The 25860-nt window shown below is 38.6% G+C and overlaps 1 protein-coding gene across 2 annotated transcripts in view; it reads right to left on the bottom strand.

Annotated features, from left to right (window-relative positions):
* chst8 (carbohydrate (N-acetylgalactosamine 4-0) sulfotransferase 8) overlaps nt 1-25860 on the bottom strand; it is a 125716-nt gene that overhangs the window by 1987 nt on the left and 97869 nt on the right. For both annotated transcript variants that reach the window (XM_085352182.1, XM_085352174.1), the window contains one exon: nt 3373-3410. In XM_085352182.1, the coding sequence (XP_085208308.1) occupies nt 3373-3410 (38 nt within the window). The remainder of the gene's footprint in view (nt 1-3372; nt 3411-25860) is intronic.

The raw sequence follows: 25860 nt of genomic DNA, 5'->3' as shown, positions 1-25860 counted from the left end.
CAAAGAGTGAAGCCCTAGACCACGTATTGTTTTGAATGTCCATATGCATACAATGTAATATTCATAGCAGGTTGTCATTAAAAATAGATGATGTATCTTTATTTATGATATAATTTATTTTATCTATGATCCAAACTGAAAAAAGTGATTATTCTGGCTAATTATCTAAGTGTTTGCACTTCCTTTTTCATTCCCAGCCATCTCATGTTGCTGAAATTTATGGAAAAACGTTAAATCTTGATGATCAGTCTTGCTCTTTTATCTTAACTTTCCCTTTTGTGTATTTTGTTTTAGCAATTTAATTGGTTGTTAATGTCTTTTTTCTTTTTAAAAACTTTCTCATTACTTGATTAAAACTGGCTTTTAAGTGATATATTCTTCTTTTTTTTAGCACTTCACCATCTCTTTTGCTAATTTTAAGTGAACTCTATTCTTTTTGTTATGTATGTTTATTCCTGATATTATTTGTGCTAATGATGAAAAATATAGCACATTAAAGCCTCAACTCAAATCCTCATTGCCTTTTATAATGATGTTTAAAACATTTAGAACACATTTTGTTGTTTACTCAAACTTTTCAAAGGTTTTAATTTTGCTTTATATGTTCAGATGAGAAAAATTCCATTTACTTTAATTCTAACTTGTTTTTGTGCAAGTTACTGGCTAATAAAAACGAGTTGAAGTCAAAATATGAAGTGATGTGGAATCACAGGGAGGGATAATCATAAGTAATAATTTCTGTAGTTAATAAAATTCAAAACCCCTAATAATTAAAAGAAATGAATGAATATGACTGTTTTTCCTTGTTAATGACCTAAAACACAGCCACATATTTATTTATATATTACACTACATCTACATAATCTACATTATGACTAATAATATACAAATAATTGTATTGTTCCTGCCCATATTGATTGCATCAATTAAAAATTCACAACATAGATGGGGAAAATGCATGTGAACAAATGTGGAGGTGTAGGTTACAGAAACCTTAAGCTTATAAAAGGTATGTATGTAAAAGAGTGTGCTAACTGCCCCTTCTCCTCTGTGCCCAGAGCTACCAAACAAAATTTTGTTGTGTGAACACAAAATGGCAATAATCTTCTTATGAGTTTGCAAGATGCATCTGCAGTTTTTAGGCAGAGTCAGGAAAACCATTATGTATTTGTTTTAACTGCTTGTTAATGCAAATACCTAAGCAGACAAACACTTGGAAACAACTCCTTGCATGTTGGCACGACTAAGACAAAGTGCTGAAGTTTAAATCTAGCAACAGAATTGGGAAGAAGATTTAGGAGACTTTGAACATGGAATGATTGTTGGACCCAGTCAGACTGGTTGGAGTATTTTAGAAACAACTGATCTGCTGGGATTTTCCCACATAACCATCTCTAGGGTTTAGAGAGAATGATCTGAAAAAGAGAAAATCTCCAGTGAGCAGCAGTGCTCTGAGAGAAAATGCCTTGTTGAAGTCACAGGTCAAAGGAGAAAGACGAGACTGCTTCAAGCTGATAGGAAGGCAGTATTAATTCAAATAACTACCTATTACATCCAATGTATTCAGAGGAGTGTATCTGAACACACATTTATCCTTGAATTAAATGTGCTACAACAGCAGCAGAAGACTACACTGGTCTCACCAAAATTTGACAATAGAAGATTGGAAAAACATTGCCTGCTTTAATGAGTCTCGGTTTCTACTGTGACATTCAGATGGCAGGATAGGAATTTGGCATAAATAACATAAAAGCATGGATCCAGCCTGCCTCTTAATAATGGTTCAGGCTAGAGTTGGTGGTATAATGGTGTGGGGGGTATTATGTTTTGGCCCTATTAGTACCAACTGAACATCGCTTAAATGCCGCAGCCTGAATGTTGTCTCTAACCATATCTGTCCCTTTATGACCACAGTGTACCCATCTTCTGATGGCTGCTTCCGGGCAGGATAACCCATCATGATACAAAGCTCAAATAATCTCAAAATGGTTTTTTGACCATGACAGTGAGCTTACTGTACTCAAATGGCCTCCACAGTCACCAGATCTTAACCCCTGGGATATGGTGGAACGGGAGGTGAAGCCAAGAAATCTGCAGCTACTGTGTGATGTCATGCCAGTATGGACTAAAATCTCTGGGGAATGTTTCCAACACTGTGTTGAATCTATGCGTTGAAGAATTAGGGGAGTTCTGAAGGCCAAAGGTGTACCAATTAACATCTGTGTTCATGTCTCTAAAATACATATATCATTGAACAGACAGAGTTGATAGTAGGATAGCATAGAGGAAGCTGCTGAGCTCCAACAGTAACCATCTCCTCTCATCTAAAGATTGAAAAGAAGAACCTTTGCCCTTGACGCCTCTGCTGGGAAAATGTTTTGAGGACTTATGAAACAGCTGAATTATTTGGGAATGCTAGGCAGCACTGTGTCTGAACCTTTGGAAGCATCATTCCAAAGGTGATGCACAGTTAAGAGAGCATTACATTATGCTTTTCTGCCTCTGGGCCTGGGCATTTTGGCATCGTCACAGTGAAAATGAACTCCCACATTTAAAACAATATATTAAAGGATACTGTCATGATGCCAGGCGATGCAAGCGTAAGCGTAAAATGACCCCAAACATTAAAGTAAATCTACCGAATAACTTCAAACAGAGCAACCAACAGAAAGAAAATCCACCTTTTGGAGTGGCCCCATCAGGGACCTTAATCCAACTGAGAAGCTGTGGAATCAAAAGAAAACAGTTCATGCCAAAAAAATATGGCTGAATAGAAGCAGTTATTTAAGAAAGATTGGTCCAAAATGGCTTCTGAACAATATGCAGGTCTGATCTTGCAGTTATAGAACGGACCTCCTGTTTGATGACTCAAAACAAGATTTCTCCAGGTATTAAATCAAAGGGTTCAATTATTGTTGTTATTGTTATTTTTAAATATTGTGAATATTTAATGTTAAATAAAGGAAATCATATTTGTATGTTACTATATAAGCTTAAGCCCATGTGGATGTATTTGTGACTTGGATAAAGAACACAATGTATACTTTTTACACCTGAAAAACACTGAAAATAGTAAAACAAAAAGAATAAATGCAAAAAAAAAATTTTGCTGACGGAGAACAGAGGAAAAAAAACTCCAGGTGTGATAATACCCCGAGGAAACTGGCCTGGTGCAACTGGGATCGTTTACTCACTAAACTCAGCTTCAGTCTGACTGGCTGAATGCACAGTGTGAGGTCAGCCTTTCTACACAGATGCTATCAGACACGCTGAGAGGTACAAGGCTGACAATCACTTTTTTTTTTTGCAATAGATAACAGGTGGGAGCAACCTGTGTGTATGTGTTTTGGGAGAAATGGAGTAAACACATACCTCTCTGGATTGCCGTGGAGTACTTCCAAGCTTCACGCCTGGAGAGAGAAGAGAAAAAAGACAAGAAAATCAGTGCTTAGGCAAACAACATGTATTTTTGTCCTCATAGAAGAAGCTGGGAACCTCAAATACACCTCAGACAACCTCCAATAATTTAGTGCTTCTGTTCAGTTAGCACATCTTCTTTCATCCCGAGCAAACTAACACTGCTTTTCTGGTGCAAAGAGGTAGGATAGGTAATATTATCTGAGTAATGAGTTGCCACCAAGCATGAATAGCTGGTAAATGAGCTGTGCTCCCTGTGATAAGCCCTTTTCAGTGAAATGTGGGGAAAAAACCCTAAACAAATAAAACTGAACTTTAACTAAAAATGAGAGATCCAAAAAAACAACAAAGCGAAGTAACAAAAAGTTTTGTTTTAAAAAGAGGCCAATTACAAACCAAAAGAGAGAATGACACACAAACTGAAAGATACATGTTGTTGAAATTTTAGAAATCAACAGGAGAGTGATGGAGACATATAGACTGGTTATGTGGCAGCCTTGGTGACAGGTGGATGTGTATTGGCAGATGTGCAGCAGCAGGACAGACGATGTGCTTAGTGGTCTGTCTCCGGCTGGACATCTCTTTTTCCTTAGGTACCCCACCCCTCACCTCACTCCCTTTCCCACCCCTCCCATCTGATATGTAATCAGGCTGACAGCTCTGAATGGGGCTGCATGGCTGCTGATGGGGTGAGCGAAGACACCTCTGCCTGAGTGGCTTGTCACTTCCAATATGAGGATGGAAGTGATAGGAACCTGCATTGGGTGGGGGGGGGCTGAAGATGCAGGCCACAACCTTTCCTAAGTGATGAGATGTGCAGAGCCCTATCTCACACATCTCACACTTAAACACGCCTCAGTGGGGATAGAATAAAACATGTTGCCTAGATGCAGTGTTGTTTTAGATTAGTATGCGCTAGAGAGCTCTCTGTTGCTGTCTGGCTCTGTGTGTTGAATCTTTGTCTTCATTCTTCTGAATGAGACACTGGAGGAAAAGGCTAAGGAGGAAAAAGAAGAGCGGCAGACTAGGGAAGCGGCATGTGACATTTCCTGATCGTGTTTGGGTGCTGCCAAAACATTTGATCGCTTAACACTAAAAAGAGCAGGATGGGCATCTTGAATTTCACTTTATATTGAAACGCGAACATATAAATATTTATCATAACACACGCAAATATTATTGTCAGGCAGACACATCCTAGCACAAAAATAGTAACGGTCTGTGAGAGTCTGTTGTTCTAAAGTGAGCCCCTGGTAGCACCAAGCATCTTGTCAAGACACATGCGTGGTTATCGATCTTGAAAACCCCATCAAGGGAGTAATTGAAATCTCCAAAGGTTTAATTGGTTTCTTCTAGGAGGTGTTTTGTCTGGCTGTTGATACATATTTGTCCAAGCTTGTGATACGATGACTATATCACCTTCCTGCTTCGTCCTGCACACTCAGTCTGAGAGAAAATGTTAAACATTTTAGTGAATCATTAACAGAACTGTGAGGCGATAAGATAAGATATGGGAAATCCTTATGATACATAATTGTGACACTAATAACATTTTTAATATTGCTCCTTTATTTATATAATTTGTTATGCAAATGCAAAGGCTGGAGAAACAGGAAAAAAGAAGTGAAACAAGGCATTTAAGCCTAATGCCTTGAAATGAGCATGAAGGATAATTTGTTGTCATGTTCAGCACTTGTGAGTTGTTAAAATTGATTTGAAAATGACTCTGACATGGCTTGATTTGATTAAAATGCTGTTGCAAAGAGGGTTTGAATTTCAGTGCTGAAAATGCAATTCTCTCAAGTTGGGAGTCAAAATTACATTTCAAGAGGAAAAACATTTTTCCATGACAGCGTATAACAGAAACAAGTAATATGACATTGTAAACAGGATTTCAGGAGGCTTTGTAAACATCATTTATCTTTGTAGTATGTATTTGGTTGTGCTGTTTGATTGTAATTTCACACTCAGTAAATTCTACTCAGTATAACTAAGCTATTGATTTCAACTCCTGTGCAGTGAAACAGTAATGATTGATAATTGTGATACATTTACCCTTTCAGATTCACATATAGATATAAAAGCTACAGTTAATGTCTATCCTTTTTTATCTCCCAGAAGTTATATTAATAATCTGATGAAGCCAGAGGTCAAAACTGTATCCAGATTTGTTAATGTACACTGCGTCATTCACAAAAGGGACTTGCTACAGCAGTACCACATGTAGGTACCACATGCCGCCTCCCTAGTCAACCAATAAAGTTAAGGTTGTTTTTACACCTAGATATTAAATGTCACTTTCTGGTAGTTCTCCTTTTGAAGCTCTAAAGGTTTCCAGTAAGCAAGTCTACATGCAAGATATGGCATTTATAGCAGAGATCAAAAGAAGTCATGTGTTAAGCTTTGCTTTGATTTTCAGATAAGATAAGATAGAACTTTATTAATCCCTCGGGTGGGTTCCTCTGGGAAATTCGACTTCCAAAAAGCACAGCAACGACCGAAGTTACAGTTACAGAATTGTTATATATATATATATATATATATATATATATATATATATATATATATATATATACACACACACACACACACACACATATATAAATACAGAGACAAATATAAATAAAATATACAAAGGGGATAAATAGAATAAATAGGAATAAAAAATAAAAATACAAGTGAATTGCACATTTCAAGTATTGAGTCTATTGCACTGTTGACTATTTACAAAAAGTATTGCACAAGGTATTGTACAGTGAGGTGAAGAGGCACTACAGCTTAGTTGTTCCCCCCTCCTTTGTCCTCCTGTTTCCCCTCCCTCTCCCCTCCAGAGAGGAGTTAAACAGTTTGATGGCGTGTGGGACAAAGGAGGTATCTGACTGTAAATTTTTTTGATGATAGAGAACTATTAAATAGCACAATCTCCTTTTGAGTCTTGTCCTCTGTTGCCCTCTAAAATAACCTTGAGCTGCCACCACTTTTTCACAGACATAGCCATGAATATTCATGCAGACAACCCAGCATTACTGCATAAGCAAAGGCCACATCATTAGCAGATCCATTATCATCCTTCCCTCTCACATATCCTTACGCAACTCTCTAACAGAGACATACATCAAAGATTATCTTTTTCCCTGTCACTGCCACCGAGGAGGAGCAAAGGACAAAAACAATGCGAAATAATGAGCTTGTTAAGTGAAGGACTGTGGCCCTATGTTCTGGAAGAACTTGTTAAATGCCTGTTTTTAACTAGTGAAGGGCCAGGAGGGTTCTAAAAGCCAGACAAGGCGTGTCCTTCTCCAGCCTACAATTCAGACTAGTGATGCTGCGCCACTATAAACCTTTCATTAGTCATTCAGCACACTAAGGCACTGTGACCCCAACCAGCTGCACTCCTCTCTCTCTCCCAACAAACCACCCACACCTGCACTCTGCACACACGCTACTCCTCTCTCTCTCCCAACAAACCACCCACACCTGCACTCTGCACACACGCTCCTCCTCCACTTGACTGTGTGGGAATACAAGGCTCTGGTATGCTGGAAAGACGCTTGAGAATGGTGGTATTAGGCTTTGAGCTCTGGTCCATTGATGTTTTAACTTGTTGTGGTAAGAGATAAAACGATGTTTTAAAATCCTCCAGGACTGGGCCAGAGAGAGCAGCTGCTTGGGGGGAGGAGGAGGTGATGGGTGAGCAATCAGTGAAGCGAGATTAAAGATGTGCTTGCAGAGACTCTCTAAAGACCAAACACAGACCATCTAGAATTTGTGTGCCTTGTCTTCTGAAGATTAGCTTGTGAGAGGAAGCCACACAAAGCACAGGTTTGGCGAAAAATGAATCAGTAACAGATTTCTAATCCAACCATTGACAACATACTGTAAATGAAGAAAACACACACACACACACACACACACACACACACACACACACACACACACACACTAGACAAATGATTTCCTCTAGTTTAGTGATACAAACCACATTCTCTTTTAATGACAACATCTAAAAACTCTTCAGTATGAGTCCTACAGGAGGACATGATTACACAGCCTATCTGAAAAACTGATTTGAAACTATATTATCATGCCTTTATATAGAAATCAAGGAAATGTGGTGGACAATGACACACCAGTGATATAAAGATCCCAGAAAAATAAACAAGAAGCAAAGGGTATGTGTGTGTGGGAAGCACACTACTAATGTTGACAACTGGTCTGAAGCTTTGACATGTTTGACTTAAAAATAAATAAAAATACATAAATAAATACAAATAAAACCAACAAAAAACATGTCATTTCACCTCATAAAACAAATAAAACAAAGGAAGTGCCAGAGCATCTTCTTCTGTTGGACTCAACAATTGATAGCCAGTCTCCTAGGCTTTTATTGTAGCTGTTTTTATTTTTTCTTTATATGTGTTTGAAGTTTTCATTACTGTGAAAATCTGACGAGCTGGTGACTTCAGTTTACCCGATTGAGCATTGCGTGGGTAGCATGGTAATAGCATTTTAAACTCCCTTTCCTCCAATTTTAACCTTTGAAATATAAAGCCAGTCAAAATGTGGAACATTGTCTCAACATGTAGGTCAAGGGACAGAGGATAAAAATGTTTTACAGTGCCAAATAACGTGGGACACTATAAAAACAACATAGACTCACATATTGTACGTCATGGTCTGTGTCTTAACTGCTAAACTAAAAAGACTCCACATGAAAGCAGTAGGACTAAAAACAATGAGGATAAATTCTCTATTTCCAACAACTTTAAACAGTTTGTTTTTATAAAAAAAATCCCAAAACAAAACAAAAAGGAATCTTTAAGACTGACAGGACTGATGATTTGATTTATATCGTTATATAGAGAAATATTGACTGAAGTGAAAAATGATCATGATAAGATTTTTTCCCATAATGCCCAGTTCTGGGTCCAGGTCACAGAGGCAGCTGTCTAAGCAGAAACACACAGACCTTTCTCTCCTCAGCTAACAGCTCTAAATCTTATACAAGCCAACAGAGATGACGCGCCGTGTCCCTGAAGCCACTATAGGCAGCTGAAGGTCAAATAGTGAGGGGACCCGCCTTCAACTGCTGAATGATCGACAAAGCTCCTCCTTTGGGTGGTGGGCCCACAGGAGGGTATACATAGACTTTACCTCCCCCAAGGACCCCCGAAAAACAACACAATCATGAACACAACACAATCGTGTTTAACATAATAAGGAAAGCCTTTGTGAAACAGATTTATTGGAGACAGTGCCACTGTTCTACTGGTCCACCAATAATGGCACATAATATATGTGTAGTGGTCTAAAAGAATGTCTCAACAGATAAAAACAGAAGATGCCATTCTTTTGGATGAAAATATCTGTCAAGTTGCTTCCTATTGTTTGTTTTTTTTGCTGCAGTTTTGCAGGGTCGTATCTTCTTTTGTATTACATTATTTGGCACTTCACTTATTTTCTTTGTGTCCTAATTGTCCTATTTTAGCCTTTATTGTTTGTACTTTGTTTCCAGTGTAGGATAATTACAAGATTCAGGGTCTGTAATTTTTGCTTTGACTTTTCTCAACTTTGCTGGAAGTCCTTCTCTTCAAAAGGTTATCGAAAGCTGTGATTTGTTAAAGTTGCTTGATTGACACTTGTTGATATTACCGTGATGCTGATAATAATGCCATGATCTTCTGACTTCCTTGGCCATTTTAACTGCTCTTCAAAGGGCTCATACAAGGGTTTACAGAGTTAGTGGCATTCATCAATTACATGTTGTTTAACATGCCACATGAAGGCTTCCCTTCCACAACTGACCAAAATCAAGGTCAGCTTCTGTGAGGCCTTTTATATCATCAGGAATGTGCTCTCTCAACTGAAATTCGAATGAAAATGATGGCACTCCCTCCAAGTCATGTTAAATCATTGTGCCATTCATGTACCATAAATAACACATGGTTTAGCTCTTAACTGTCAGTGGCAGAATACAGACTCAGCATACAAAGTCTCAATCCACATTCAGTGAGATGAAACCCAAGCTCCACTATGATGTGAGGTTGCGGTGCTACGCTGACATCTTTGTGCTATTTTAATGGCACTTTCTGCTCTGAGACAGTGCGCCTGCACAGCTTGTGTACTTTTGCATTGATCATATTGCCCCAGCATGAGTTTATGACTGGGTTAAAAATGCCACTCTGGGAAGTAGCAAGTTGTATTAAGAGTATATTTTTTGATTCTAAATTCCAGTTCGATTTTTATTGATTATTTGAAAGCTGGAACTAAAGGCTGTAATTTACTTTATGCTATTAAAATTATTTTGAGGTGTCAACGGAGGAGCCTTTTTACTCTAAACTGATACACTGTTTAGCACTTTAGGAGTAAATCTGCTCATACAGATCCCAAATAATATCATACTGAATTTAATGATAAAGAGAAGCTGTCTCTGTGGGGCAGTGGTAATATATATAAATATGATATGCTTCAGTCTCCAGCTTCTTTTTCTGTACAATCTTCAGATTCTTTTCTCATGCTGTTAACTCAGGCACAGAACACAGCAGGAGGGGAAATAATGAACTAGGAAGATGGGAAGCTGCTGAACGGGGATATCAAATATAGCACTGATTACCGTCATGACAATTCTTTTTGACAACATTATATTCTGAGACTCGATCGTACTTAGGGTGCTTTCAAGGTTAGAAGATACAAAAGCTTCCTAGGGCAGATTTCCATGGAAACAGAGAGCCAGTGAGCTGTGTGTGGGGGTGTGGTGGGAGGTGGCTTGTTTTAATACCGTGTAGAGAAAAGGGCCTGGCAGCTTGCATGAGGAGGGATGTGTAAACAAATGCTACCTGTCAGCTGCACGCTCAGGGTTAAGTGAATTATCTGGGCCGAGACAAGCTGCAAAGCGGCTTTAATTGGCACATATCTTATTTAGATGCTGCAGAGCTCTTGAACTATAGGCACAGTGCACACACTGCAGTACTCTCTTTATGAACTCCCTTGCCAATGGCAATAGGATGCCTATGGGATACAAACATAGTAAGGAGAGATGTTGTCAAGCTTTTTTTTAGAATCCTGAAATTTCTCTAAAATTTCCATGAAGTCCTTCTTTGTGCCGTACTGAAAGTAAACAGGAATGGTTAGATAAAAAAAAGGATTCCTGTGATGATTGTTACAAGACAACCTTAATACAGGACTTCACCATATCCTCTATATAAGATATTTGGACAATGAGAAAATGTGCAGTTTTTCCTCTGCAAACGACCAGAGTAGATTTTAACTAAAAAAGGAAGAATATGATTGAAGTGTAGACTTTTAGCTTTCATTCAATTAGTTAAAAAAATTGCATTAACTGTTTGGAAATTACAGACATTGCAATACATAATTCCTCAATTTCAGAGGCTCAGAAGTATTTATAAATGTAAGGATTCTTTACTATACTTGGTAGAAAATCATTTGCAGTCAATGACTGCTTAAAGTCTAGAACCAAAGTACATGTCCAAATGCTGAATTTTCTCACCTGGGATGCTCTGCCGGGTCTTTAGAGCTGTGACCTTCAGTTGCTGCTTGTTCTCTGCCAAAACACAAGTTTTGTCTTCAATAACTGGCCATTGAAGAATATTCTATTTTGCTGTGTTGAAAAACTCTTGGGTTGCTTTTGCTGTTTGCTTTGGGTCATTATCTTTCCCTGTAGAGGTCATTTAAATTAAATGGTTTACGGGCACTGACCTGACTTTTAAGCATAGCCCACAATTTTCAATAGTGTTAAGGTTTGGCGCTTGGAAAGGCCATTCCAGAACTCCAAAACCAGCTTTGATGTGTTTGAGTCATTGTAATGTGTCAGCTAGCTGTTGAGTCTGACCATAAGACCATCTGACCATGTGGACAGCTGCAAATTCCAGCTAAGCTTGAGGGTCTCGACTTTGGAGCAGGGTTTGTTTTTCTTGGTTGGCACCCTCTCAGTCCACGGCAATGTAAAACTTTTTTTTTTTTTTTAAGAAGAAAATACCCTCTTTCCCATATGAGACCTCATATGAGTTACTTAGTTTTACATTCATTAGAACCTTAAAATGATTTTAAGGCTTCATTATTTTTCCCCCACAACTTATTTAATACAGCATGAAGTTCTTCTTGCAAATTTAAGTCGACTGTAAAAGCCAAATTCTAAACTAAAATTCTACCATGTGTGGAGATGACTCCAACGGCGCACCTTCTGTTACAAATATTTAGAATATGCAGATGACACAGGGAGTCCTCATTAACTCTGTTGTGGCCTATCAGGAAATCAATTATGGGTTTTCTTTCCTTCCCGTACCTCATAGTCATGGAAACAAAGGAAATGCTGATCAGCTCCTCTTCTACAAACTCGTGTTCTATCATTCACATCACAAATTCACCTTAAAAAATGACCTCATTTACAGCAATCTGAAATAACCTCATTAACATCAACAAACCCTGCCAATATTGGGATTAAATCATCTGTAAACAAAGTACAGCCCTAAATCCTGTATAGCATAAAGTCAGACATTGTGTAAAGTAAATGTATTTGCTTATTTGCTGAGGTTAGAATCACAAGCAGAAACAAATTCCTAAAATTTGACACACAATTGACCAAGACTTGCTCTTCCCACTCATATTTGTTGGGATATAACATCTTCTGCCCTTTGTGGAAAGCATGCACAATTTTCACTTCACTCTTCTACTCTGCCTCCTGCTTATAAAGGACAATCACGTACAGAAGGACCTGCATCAGCAAAAGCTTTATTTCCCTTATCCCCACTTCACGTTACATTCAAATAAATAAATACACAGCAAATAAGATCTCCAAAACATTTTAGAACTTGCATATTCAGCTAGTTTGGGCACATCACTTAAACATGGGAGAAGATATTGTTTCCGTACACTGTTGGACCATGGACAGCTCCTGGTGCTGAAACAGAGGCTTGCTTTCCCTGAGAGGAAACTTTACCTGAATAGGAAACTATTAGCTAAAATTGGAACTGGATATACAGACAGACAAACTGTGTTGCCCTCAGTTTTCATGATCCACCATATTTTTTTCCTTCCTGATGGCTCTTAATAAAAAAGAGATGATGGCTTCGACTGCTTGCTTCAAACAAATACAAAGTACTCAGACCATAATTGCGTACCCTTAGTGGCATATTTTTTATTTTTACAAACTCATTTACAGCTTTGTGCACTAGCTCTTAGAGGGATTAGATCACACGCTTGATGACCCCTTTTAAGTTTTTCCACCCATATTTTTCATTTCTTCTAGATTAAAGTCAAAGTGTAATCCTTTTATCACGACCTGTTGGTACACTAGTGGCGTGCTGAGGTGCTGTGATCAGATGCTGCTATGTCTTCGTTAAGTCTCTGTGCTCCCCTGTTCACCTCTATTTGCAGTGAGATTGGGAACTGGAATTGGCCCTGTCACTGTTTACGCTGGCCTCTCATTTGAGTTAGCTTCACGTTCTCTTACACACCCCTTGTTTTGCTGTCAGAGCACTACTGATTACAGCTGGGACTGATGAGTCCAGACATGTGAGTAAAGCACAGGGACCTTGGCTGAATACTAAGTGAATATTTTGGAGGCTGCCTCAACATATTGGTAGATCAGCAACTTTGGTATTTGCCCTGCGCCTACAGTTTATGTCCATACATCATACCATCATGAAAAAGGATAAAACAATAAATCCTGAACCAAGTGCAATCATTATAATCCCACTAAGATCTTGCCCTGATAATTTATGCCTTATTACACTAAAATACATTAAAACTTCAAAAAAAATTGTAATAACAACAAATGCATTAAATGCAACTAAAACTAAAAATTAGAGGATAATATTGTAATGCAGTGTTTGATTTGTATGCTGTAGTCAGACAAAGGATTCATGCAGAGAAAATCCACAGATTTAAAAAATTACACAGCCACTCTGGCCAATATTATTTCTTTTCTAAAATAACTTTAGCTCTATTGAACTAGATTAGTTTCACTATGACACATAATGTAACTATTTGGAAATAGTTACAATCTCAGAAAATTATGATCAGGGGCAAATTTTAGCTGCTAACATTTTTAGCATAGTTCAGCAGTGAACTGTTGGGACTTCACTTTTTAGTGATCTTGTAGTTGCGATTGTTTTGTCCAAGACAACCCACGGGCTAAAGATTACATCACAACCTTGTAAGGCTGGTCAGCATGCAGTAATTTAAATGAAATCACAGAGTTGTAAGACCATTTCTTTTGAATTACATATCGTGCTGCTAACAATGACCTTTATCTCTCCCCACTACTTCAGAGAAACATGTAATTGGAGTTGGGAAGGCAGCTTAAGAGTCTGGACACTAAAGTGTAAACAGCTCAGATTGATTAGCTGTCATAAAAAAACATGCATTATGAGGTGGGAATAGCAGGAGCGTCACCTGGGTTTATGCCTCCAGGAAACCTTATTTCTCCATCAGTCATTCTTAAGCCATCCATTCTTAAAGGTGAGTCTACCAGCTCACCTTTGGGCTTCAGTCACTCCACAAATAAGAACATTCCAGGCCTTCACAGGATCTCCTGATTAGCTTCAAGCGCTTTCTTGTTTTCCTGTTATTGGCTTCAGTTTTCCACTGCATCCCTTCCATTAGTATTCTTTCCCCTGCAGATGCTGATCCTTTATTCTGCCCTCCCCTAAGTGTTTTATCTCCTATCGTCCATTGACTCCCCTCCCTTCCTCTTTAGTGCATCACCTCTAGCTTCCAGACTCCAACCTATAATTTCCTCTTTCGCCTCTCTATGCCATTTGTGCTGCACTCCAGCTACATTCGTGATAACCGGTAAAAAAGGAAAATAGCACCAAACAATAAACAGAACTACAGACCTACAACTTTTGTATAGCTAGAGCTACAACTGTTACAGCAGCAGATTTCTCACTTTGTTCAGTCCTGCACAGATAATGAAAATAAAAGTTCCCTTCGTAAATGCATTTATTCCACAGAGACCTGTAGTCTCACAGTGCTGTGTGTGGTTGGGCTCTGACAGGCAGTGAGGTGTATGTGAACATCTGAGCAGAGCAGCACTTACTCAGCCCCTCACAGCTCTGTGCTAATGAGAGGTGTATATGTGTGTATGTGAATGCTGCAAAGGGCTGTCACATTGACTGACTGACACTCCTTTATGCCTGAAATAACTCTTACACACGTCAGGTGGATGTTGCCCCAAGGTCCCCGGAGCTGAGATGTCATTTAAGAAACGCAGCCTACATACTGCCGACTACCAACCCACTGCTGTGCCTATTGAGGAGAAAACAAAACAAGAACTAAAGCGGCACTGCTGGGGCAAATTCTAAGACTAGATAAGACCAAAAATTGCTGAAAATGTGGAGCTAATCTGTCATTGCTTATGCAATTTCTTTTTCTTTTTTTGTTTTTTAACACCAAAACACTGAAATGACTGATACACTGCTTCAGGATGTTTTGCATGCCACACTTAGGTTTGTGTTCTCCAGTGCAGGGATCCAAACTAGCATTATGTTCACATCATCTGTCTAAGCCTCTGCTCTTTGCTCTGTACTGCCTACTGCACCAATAAGCAGAAGCAATACAAAAAATCTTCCTGTCATGAATCTGACACCTAGCAGCTGACTGTAAAACATTGCCGAGTAAACCACTATGGAGTATGAATTCAGTTTGCAAGCATTTTATATTTTATTTCTTTCTTTTGCTTTCCATGCAAAGCACCAGGCCAGGTATTCAAATATACAGTGTTGCTCTGACAATCTGCTGAAAACCATAGCAAAACATCTTCGATCCAACAGTACACTCCTGGTCTCAGACTGAGTCTGCCTGATTACCTGGTTTCAGCATTTAAAATACTCATTGAGCCCCAAGCCCTCCCTCGTTCTGCTATCTCAGACTCCTTTCTTCTCCTTGTCAGGGAAAATGCCAGAGAGGTGCAGTGAGAGCCGTGCTCCGCTCCCAGTGCTGGTAATTTGACAGCGAGCAGAGAGGGTGCAGAATAATTGGAATAGCATTTGCGTGTCAATGTGACACTGGCGAAAAGAGCTCAACATTTAACGTCAGAGGAAAAACGGAAAGTCAGAGATTTCTGGAATAGATTTCACAAGTTGTCTAGAAGTAGTGGGTTAATCAGACAAACTAGACAACTGGCCTTTTGTCAGAGCTGTTTGTGTCTGATGCTCTGAGAGAACAGACTGGAGCAACAGCAAATGATGATTCTGGCCAAACAGTGGGTCTTGTGAACAACAAGCCAATTCTGGCCAGAGTTGGGAATTGGTGATGGTTTTAATTGGACTCAACTCAGTGGGACAGATGCATTGAGAGACGGTTGGATGATATGACTGGCAGCTTTCATGGAGTGATATTTTTCCGAGTGATGTGTCACATAAATTTCAGCAACAATGGTGCTTTCGTACAATTTAGACAATAGAGGCTGGCAAGTTGAAGAGACATATTAATTTTTCTGAGCCTACTTTGTGTTCCACTTCCTGTAAGAAAAGTCTACATTAAAAGCTCATTGCGTAACTTATCATCAAGAGGAAGACAAAACTTTACGACTACAGGTTACAGCCTATAGGATGGTGCTGGCTTTCCAGTGAAGACAATTTTTTGTCCCTCTTATCATACTGGCCGCTGCTGCCAGTCTTGGAACTGTGGGACAGCAGTGTAATGAGCAGGATTACCAAGGGAGACTGGCAGGAATAGTACGGTATCAAAGGAAATCCAGTCAGTGAGGGATATTCAGACAGCAGTCCCATTCTTCTATTCATTGCCTGTGTGCCCAGAATGACTCAGCTCACTCTCCTGCTGTCAAACCCTGTCATTATCCATTAGTGTGTTTCTGTCTTGCCAGGGACCGCCCACTGCTACCGCTGGCATGCACAAGAAGGTGAATTAATGTTTGTGTGTGCGTGTGTATACGTTATGATCAGGTGCACATATAGAGTATGGTGTGTAGTCGTTTGTGCTTGTTCACTCTGTGTACACACCTGAGGTTAGAGTTTGCCCTCGAGACTGCTGGTAGTGGGCAGGTTTTCTGCTACGATTGTTGTAACACCGAGACTTTGATAAGCGGTATCAAAGCCTTCATTAAGGCTATTCAGTGAGATGGAAAAGATAGATACCCTGCATGTGTGTGTGTTTATTTTTTTTTACAATGCCATGCATAACTTCTATATTTAGCATTTCTGCCTTTACATGAAGGAAAGTGTTGTTAAGTAGATCCTGACTAAGTGCTCTGACAAGAGGTGCAGCTATCCCACCTTAGCTTTGTCTAAATTGGATGGGTAGGAGTCAGAGAAAAAAAAACAATCAACCAAATTAAAAACTAAAGAAAACAAAGCAAAAAATTGAAAACAAATATAACAAAACAACTATTAAGTTATTACAACACAAAACAAGATTTTGTGTTGTTATAACTTAATAAATTTTTTGTCCATTTTAAGTTATGTTCTTAGAATGGAAGATAATTTCTAGGTCCCATAGAATTTGTCCTTAGCAATCAAAGTTTTTCTATCTGTATGATGGACATCGTGTCACCTGTCTACCTTAGGAAGTTTGGTACAGTTCCTGCATCCATTTCTATATAACTAAGTGTATGTATAATCTACCCTAATTGGCAAGGTGGAAATCTGTGCAAGCTCTATCACAACAACCTTTATTAAATTGCAGATGGTTCTTAAATTTCATAACATGTAGGTAGAGTATATCCAACTTTTATGTTGCCCTGTTTGCGACCCTCTGTAAGCCACTTTTTAAAACATGTTTGCAAGTTATTTAAATGTCCAGTGCCACTATTGCTGGGAGTGCTGAGGCATGCTGTATCATTGTATGTAATATACACGGAGGCAAATTTCTGCAAGGCCAGATTGCTTAAATTGTTCAGGTGCTGTACAATCAAAAAGTTCAGTAGCAGAAAAAAAAAAAAGCAATTTCGTTTCATCTTGCTGTACAGGAAAAAAACTGATTCATCGAGAAATGCACTCATGAGAATTGCAATTCTGTCAAGTTGCAATTTCATGTACTCATGTGAAACTTCAGTTTGTGTTGTGACTATGTGATGTAAGGGTGTGTGTGTTCATTTGTGTTTGTGTGTGTGTGTGAGAGAGATAAAAAGGCTAAGGAGGCTGGGCCTTAGGCGTTCCTCCTCTCCTCTCTGCTGTGTTCCCTAAGGAGGGCAGGCAACGGGCCAGAGCTGGCAGGCAGGTAGAGATCCAGATAAGACGGACAGAAAGAGAGAAGGGGATGTGTGCATCAGTGCGTGTGTGTGCACGTGTAAGTCAAGGTGGGAGGGCAAACCTATATCTTGTCAGAGAGAGAAAAAAAAAAGAGTAAAATCTGATGAGGGAAAGTCAGGAAGAAAGAAAAGTAATGGAGGACAAAAACCGACACACGCAAACACACACATACATGAAGGCACACACATAGAGAACTGAGACAGATATGATAGAAAAAAGCAAAAAAAAAAAGTCTTGACAGGTAACAGAGGATCAAGGAAAAGAGAGCGATGGAGTGAGGCTGAGATGTAATAGAGAAAGGGACAGAGACAGAGTGATGGAGTCAAAGGGTGAGAGACAAAAGGGAAAGAAAGTGAAGAAAGAAACTAGCAGAGAAAGAGAGCATAACTGAAATGGAGTGAGGGAGTTTCATGTCAGTAGTGAATTCTTTCAGGCCTTCTGTATCCAGCTAAGCGGAAAGTCAGCTTTTGCCATCTGTAACACACAACCTCAACGCAACACCAGTGATGGTGTGATGAAAAGTAGAGCTATATGAGTAAGTACATTTATTTTGATAACTCCAAATCTCTCATCTAATAGCTACTGGCTGATTACAGTCAGAAATAAAGTGGAGGGTATATTAAATTCCTGCACCCTGACTGTGAGGAGTGAACAATTACACACCATCATTGGAAACTATGATACCTATACACTGAACCAACAGTTTTGGCATATTTCAAACTGGGCTGAATAAAAGAAGGAAACTCAATCCAACAAATAATGCCGCTAATTACTTTACATTAAGTACAGTTACTGAAGTGGTGAAATGCTTTGTACACACACACACACACACACACACACACACACACACACACACACACACACACACACACACACACACATCCACATGGATACATAGACATGCACTTAAAACTCTTGCCAGTTGTCTTACGTTTTATTATTAATCAGCACCTCACATCATGTGTGTCATGTTTTTCCAAATCTCTAGTGCATATGTGCTTCCAACCATATTAAGAGTGACAAAAAATGAGCTCCATATATTCATTTAGTCTTTATAAACTAGGAAAATTAAGAAAATTGTGTTATTCACAAATCTCACTCTAACTTCCAAAAGTTTCTTCAAATTTTATTTTCCTACATAATGTATCTTCAAAGGATAAATCATCAACCTATTAAACTACTTGCTGAGAGATTATAAATGAAGGAATTGTTTATTTATTTTCTATTTTTCCTGAAAATGACACTCACAGATGTGCATTTCCCATAATTCAGATTTTTTAAATACACTGTTTCTCTTGTTTTGTTTTGTTTCTGTTATGTCCACTGACTTCTGTCTTTTTTGAAACAGAGCTGTCTGTCTCCAATGTGTTTCAGGTTTATTCTGTAACACCTCCAGATGCCTCATCACCTACACCTGAACACCATCTGGTTGTCAGTGGAGCACACATCCAGCTTGAGAGTCCCTGCCATTTGGCCACTGAACTGCATGCTGAGTGGGTGCTGCTGCTGCGTTTTCTTTGGCATCGGGTAGAATTGTGTTTTTGCTGATAACCTGCTTGTTTAGTTAAACCTTTATTTTTTGTATCAGCTACATTTGGCCTTGGAGACCCACTATTGCCTTTGACATTATTTAGCTTATGTTTACTGATAATTACTGGACTGTAAATGAACGGTATTTTATTGCTACACTGAAAAAAAAATGCAAATAGGGATTTTGGGAAAGGGTTTTGCTGTTCCATTGTTATTTCCCTTGGTACCTATTAAGAAAAGGTTGTAACAATATCATTCAGTATATTCTCAGTAAAAAACAAACACCCACACTTGTGTGTTATGAGCACCCACAGGAATGAAAACTGATTTAAATATTTACTTTAAGATGCAAGGCAAGTAATGTTCTAGTTCCTAAAGAAATTTCAGAGCAACTGCAGACAGCCAGCATTCAGTGCCACTGCTACATTGTAATTGTGTAGAATGAAAACCAAACAAAGTGCTTTCTCTCCAATAGTCAACAATGTATCCTTAGTTTCTTAATGTACAGAGCTCTGAGGAATGAAGGCAACCATCCAAAAATTCTGGTGTCTGAGTGGGAGGCTGATTTATTGAAAGCGGTGCATGCTACAAAACTCACTTTTCTGCAATTGCAATCACTTGTCCATCTGTACATTTAAAGCAACAGTGCAAATCGAGAGAAACTGCCTGAAAGTCAGAGAAATATTTTAAAGGATTAGTAATAAAATTCAGGCATGCAAAGGTTAGATGGAGTTAATAAAGAAAGCAGAGAAATGTGAGACAACACCAAACAAGTTTCACAACGCATCATAACTTTAGAGACTGGATCACATATAATGGTGGAAATGTTTTGAGAATTAAGTTTGCCTTTATTTCATTTTTAGAAAAGCAGAGAAAGATAGGTCTAATAGACAGATAAGCTTCACTTTGTGTTGCTGTGTGTTGCAGAAAATGGACACTTTAATACTTTAACTCCACACCCAGTCTTGTTAGGTTAAAACTATGTAGCTTCCTCAACATGTTATCGTGGTACTCGCTGTTTGAGGCTTCTGACCTAAAACTTTAAGCTTATTTTATCATTGCACTCACAGCTTCTGTGGAATGTGTACAATGAAAAAGTGAAAGTAGATATGCCTTCCCCTACTGCGGCTTCCTGCTTTTATGGCAGAATCTTTTTGTCTTGTTTTGTAGTGTACTGCGCTGTGAGACTGTGCTGCAGAACTTGACTGGTTTCTATACTCTCAGTAGGCGGATCGACTGACAGCTCTGATGTTGCATGAAAAACAGGTTCGACTGATGAGGGCTCCGGCCGAGCGGGAGTTTGGCCGGCGGTGCGTTGCAAGAACGTTGGCTCTATGGGAGATCTGTGTTATTGAATGGGGCTCACTTTGAACTCGGCACTTGCTCAGTAGCTGACAATGGACTTATAACAAATGTACCAGTTCTTCAGTTTATGCAATGTCAACAGCCAGGACAGAAGCCCTGGTGGGCTGTACAGGGGATGTGGGGTGTAAACAAAAAAAGGAAGAAAATCAAGAGTTTGGGAGACAGAAAGATGTAGAGAGGCGCGTGAGTGTGGTAGTGAAAAATATCACACCAAGGGGCAGTCTGACAGAAACAGAGATAAAAAGAAATGAGAGAAATGGAGAAACAAAAGAGAAAGAAGCACAAGGCACAGAAACAGAATACCAGCAGAGTACAGCAATACAATATGTGACCCAAATATGACAATGAAATTAACTACAAAGAGAAGTGGGTAGAGATGAGACGCTTTCATGGGCCTCTCACACTGTAATTATTCATGAACTATGGTCAGTCATTCATATGGAGTACCTGTTAACCACATGCTGATCTGTCATCAGTTACACTTATTTTACTACTATTTATTTGAATGCTTATGAAAAACACTTATTATTTTTAAACACAGTTTTCACAATAATGTTTCAGCATCACATATATATTTCCACTAATTAGAGTCAGCCAGTAATTAACCACACACACAAAGCAAACATTTGCCTGCATTTTCAAAGTCCTGTCTGTATTTTATGCAGACAGTACTTTGACTTTTATGTAGTATTATCTTGTACTCAGAGCTGGACTCAGAGCTGGACTCAGAACTGGACTAGAGCATATTTAAGGTTTACTTAGAGAGACCTTTAGAGATGTCCATCACGTATTTTTAGGTTGTAACTTGTAGTCGTATTTAACCAATCCTATAAACCTATCAGAATTATATTTCAAACTCCAGAAATTCTGATGGTGTGAAAGTTTATAGCTAAAAGTAGCCTGTATTTACTTAAAATTAATAAAGGTGTGAAGCTGTCTATGCCTTTAAATCTAATAATAAACTAAACCTTTTACATATTTGGTATTGTACATCAAATTACAGCAAAGACAAACATAGCATGTTTAATTAAAAAATAAATTGGATTGTAATACAAATGATTGCATTCAAGAGATATCCGGTCTTTAAGTCTGATGTCATTAGCCATCGCTGGGTCCAAACTCTGATTCAGGTCCCAAATCAAACCAACGCTGCGACACCAATGAGAGTTAAAAACTGTCTAAATTCTTTCATCTTTAATAAAATGATCAGTGTGGTTGCTCTACCAGGTGTAACAATTAAGTTTAACACCCATGACATCAGATGACATACCATGTTCTGACTGGGGGATTTCTGAAAAATTAAAACGTACAGCTCTGCTATCACTTCTGACATAAATGAAGACAGAAAACTAAACAGTAGTGATGTTTGTAGGGTTACTGAAGTTGGGCTTGCTGGAATACAATGATGTGCTATATGGTGGCTAGCTACACAGCTATGGTTAGCATAATATAAACACATTAGCACAGTAAAGCTGGAAGATGAACCCTAACCTTTTTCAAAAAAAAAAGTTATAAAAAAAGAAGTGCTGCCTATGAATCGTGCTAGTAAAAACCGAGAGTTGCCGACAGCGATGACTGACTTTTTCCCAAGGGGCTTGTTCAGATTAAATAGAACAAGATACATAACATTGAAACATGTTAAAAACACAACAGCCTTAATAAACGCAGAGTAGTTTGGACCCGGAAGCAGGGTAGCAGGGAACAACTGGGCATATTCCAGACTTCAAAGACCACAAGCAATACAATTACTTCATGAGTAAAATTATTAAAATTGAATAGAAGTTTTAGATAGCTGGGCTTTTAAAAAAAAATGCATATCACTATTTGTGAGGCAAAATTGACTGTGCTGCGTTGTGTCCCAGCAGGGTTTGAACATCAGATTGAGCTTCATGCCTATGCATCAGGAAACATCTTGTCACGCTGCTTAATCCATTAATCTGTCCTGTGCATCAGTCTAATAGAGAACCATCCGTAGCAAGTGTACGTGAACAACACAATGCAGATGACATCAGGATGATGAGCTGTCAGGGAGGTGATAGACAGACTTGTAGGCAACAGCAGCTGAAAGTTAAAAGGATACAGCCGATTGCTCACTGAAGAGAGAGAGAGAGAGAGTGGAAGCAGCGAACTACCTTGCCAGCTATCCTGCCTAATGATTGCGGCCCACAAACCCACATACCAGGATAGATCAGCCTTGTGTCACGTCAGGGCAGCATTATTAATGACACGCACTTAAAACCTTATTACAGGCCCAGCTCTTGGGCACGCCTGATGGCCCAGAGGTTCAGCCAGGCAGAGATTTGCCAGGTAATGAATAAATGACACGCTTAACCAATCCACAAAAATAATATTTTGCCACATTAATAAAAGAAAGAAAGAAAAGGAGAGTTTATAAAAGTGGAATACGCCTTTCCATATGAAGAACAATTGCAGCCGTGTTACAATAATCACTGTCAGATGGCGGTAATGAACAGGTGAGATTATGGGCTGATGTGATAATATTATTCCCCATGGCCAATTTTTATATTCAAAGAAACTTAAATAGCTGAAGTATGACATGGCTATAGACTTAATACCTGTCATTAATCTTCACAATGCTTCCACAGAAAATGGACGAGAAATTCAGTCGGCTTTTCATTGTAGGTGCCTAAAGAGATGGTCAACCAAAGGCAGGGAGCTATTCAGCTGTCATCAATATTAGCCCCTTTCATGTCATATGTTTTGATAAGCTGCACTAATATATTTAAATTAACAATGGGTTGAATTACTGTGTATGACAGTGTCATTGGAAATGACAAATTGACAGGGGGTTATTACTGAACTTTGCAGTTCCCTGAAGCTTTAGAGAACATCTCTTAGCTATTGGTTTTGGTTTTGGTTTATATTTTATTTTTCCAGAGTCAGAACAGGTCTTTTGTAACATTAGTTTTGAAGGTAACTTCTTACAGCTTTACCCAATGACAAAAGTAACTCATTATAGGACTTTCACATTAACAAAAAATGATTAACTTTTTGCATTTCGCATTTTCAGAGTGTTTCACATACACATATTGTACAGTACTCTGGTCTACATGTACTTGTGAGGGGACTGACTTTAACTTTTTCCATGGAGAGATGATGTTGGCACTGTTTCCTCCACCACATAACATCCATCCATCCATCCCTTCTGCTGCTTATCGAGTGCTTGGTCATGAGGCAACAGCCTAAGCAAAGAAGTGCACTGAGGTGTTCCATACCAGCTGGGAGGAGGCCCATATAGCATGCAGTAAGCTTGTTAATTTGAGTGACAGCTTTAACTGATACATTGCATATTCAAAGCTTTAGCAACTGCATCATTCTCCTCTTGAATGGACCCTGTCACTTGTTTGTGGGGGTGTACTGAGCTTGCAGGTGTTTCTTCAAAATTGTGAAAAGGAGCTCCTCAGTAGCTGACAGCCACCCACTATTACCCTGGCACAAAACAATATGAATACTTAAACAATGTAAGGGCAGTCCTTTGCCATCTTGCTAGTAAAAATGACTGACAACACCTGACACAGGACTCCAGTAGCACGCAGCTCTGTCAATGAGTCAAGTTTTATTCTGTCATAAGAAAAGGAACAGAGACATGTTGAAACCCATTAAACAGCTGACTGTAATAGTGGTTAACTGATTACTTGAATTGCAAAATTACAATGTTACATTACTTGTCATAAATAAAAATGTTTCCTACTACTCTTATTTAAGTGTAACACTAGTCAGAAGCTAAGAACACTCAGAACTGAATGAGTGTTTTAAAAGAATTGTGCTCCCCCTTCATGTCGACCAATTCTGCTGTACGCGAAGAATGTGGGCTTATATATATTTGTAATCAAGGAACATCTTAGCAACAGCATTCTTTCTTCGTTTCTATATCATCTTAATTGCTTTTCTTTCATGCAGCAAAATTGCAGAATAAACTTATCTTGCTTTTCCACTTGGTAAACATCAAATTCACACTTGCTGTATTTGTTTTTGTGCCTGTGAACCCTTTGCAATTTTTCCCTCTCTAACTCAGTTAACATGGAGGGCATCGTAGAGCTGCAATAAAACTCTGCACCAGTAGTCAGAGAGGATACAGGAAGTTTTAAGCGTTATTTGGGTTGGGTTGCACCCTTCATCTCCCACAGTGCTCTGTAGTAATTGCGCTGTTTGCCAGCATGGAACAAGTGCCTCCTGTTGAGTGTTTCCATCATTTTGAAGGTTATGGCACTTTGATGTAACATGAGCTGCGTCATTTGAATATCTAATGCCACATCCTGCATTTCAGGTGGTTCTCTGGTGTACAACTGAATAATAAAAAAAGAACTACGGAATACTGTATAAAAGATAAAAACCTAGTGATTCCTTAGTAATGTGTTAAAAAGTGACCAAAAAATAGGAAGTTTTTGGTCACAGGGATATAGCTGAATTATAACTGTCCTGCAGTTCAAGTATAATGCCACAGAGAAAGTGTTTGCTAATAAACAGTATAAATGCATTAATATAACAACCAAAATGGTTTTAATAAACCTTAAATGTGTCAAATGAATGGAACGAATGAAATAAAGAAGTAGAGCCTGTGTTGCATTAACATGTGAGCTTTTTTAAAAACTGTATTATTAAATTAAATGCAGGATATGTGTACCAGACACTTATTCTCACTCTGCTTATATTTACACTGTAAGAGCCAGATACTAGTCACTGCAGCACAAGCTGTCTATACTGATCAATTACTAAATGGTATACATTTTCTACGAACTCCAATATCACTGTGAACAGTGATAAGAATGTTCTTAAGATCCAGGCATCCAGGCCACACCTTTAATTGCAACTTTGGTTAACACAGAAGACAAAGATGTGATGTCCTTTTATGCCCATTGCTTTCTTATATGTCTTTTTTGATTGTGACACATAAAATTTTATTTCGTAAAAATCACTTGCTTGGTGATGCTGATTCTCTGTTATCAGGGGCATGTTCAGTGTAGAAAACATGAACAGTACTTTGCTATTGTTTCCAGACTGAGGTATCTTTTATTTCATTAAATGCTTTTCCAGATGTTTTTTTGAGTCAGTTACAACATGTATATACTATATGCTAGATTAAAAAGTATATGAAACGAACAACATCGTTAAAAAATGTTTTGCTAGGGCTGAACGCAGACAGCTCCACTTGTTCATTTTTTAACTGACCAAACTTGAAAATGAAAATATTTTTCTTAACCTTTTATAAATAACTTGCTTCAGCCCATTTGCAGTACCTTGTAGAGCCACGATGTAAAAAAAAAAAAAAATTCAAAAAGTGATAACATTTTTTTAG

Source organism: Diplotaxodon limnothrissa, linkage group LG1 (genome assembly GCF_057381915.1).
Source record: "Diplotaxodon limnothrissa isolate DT_005_m linkage group LG1, D_limnothrissa_male_GT1.1, whole genome shotgun sequence".
Classification (NCBI taxonomy): Eukaryota; Metazoa; Chordata; class Actinopteri; order Cichliformes; family Cichlidae; genus Diplotaxodon; species Diplotaxodon limnothrissa.
The sequence above is the reverse complement of the archived record's forward strand: the minus strand, read 5'-3'. Positions and strand labels throughout refer to the sequence as shown.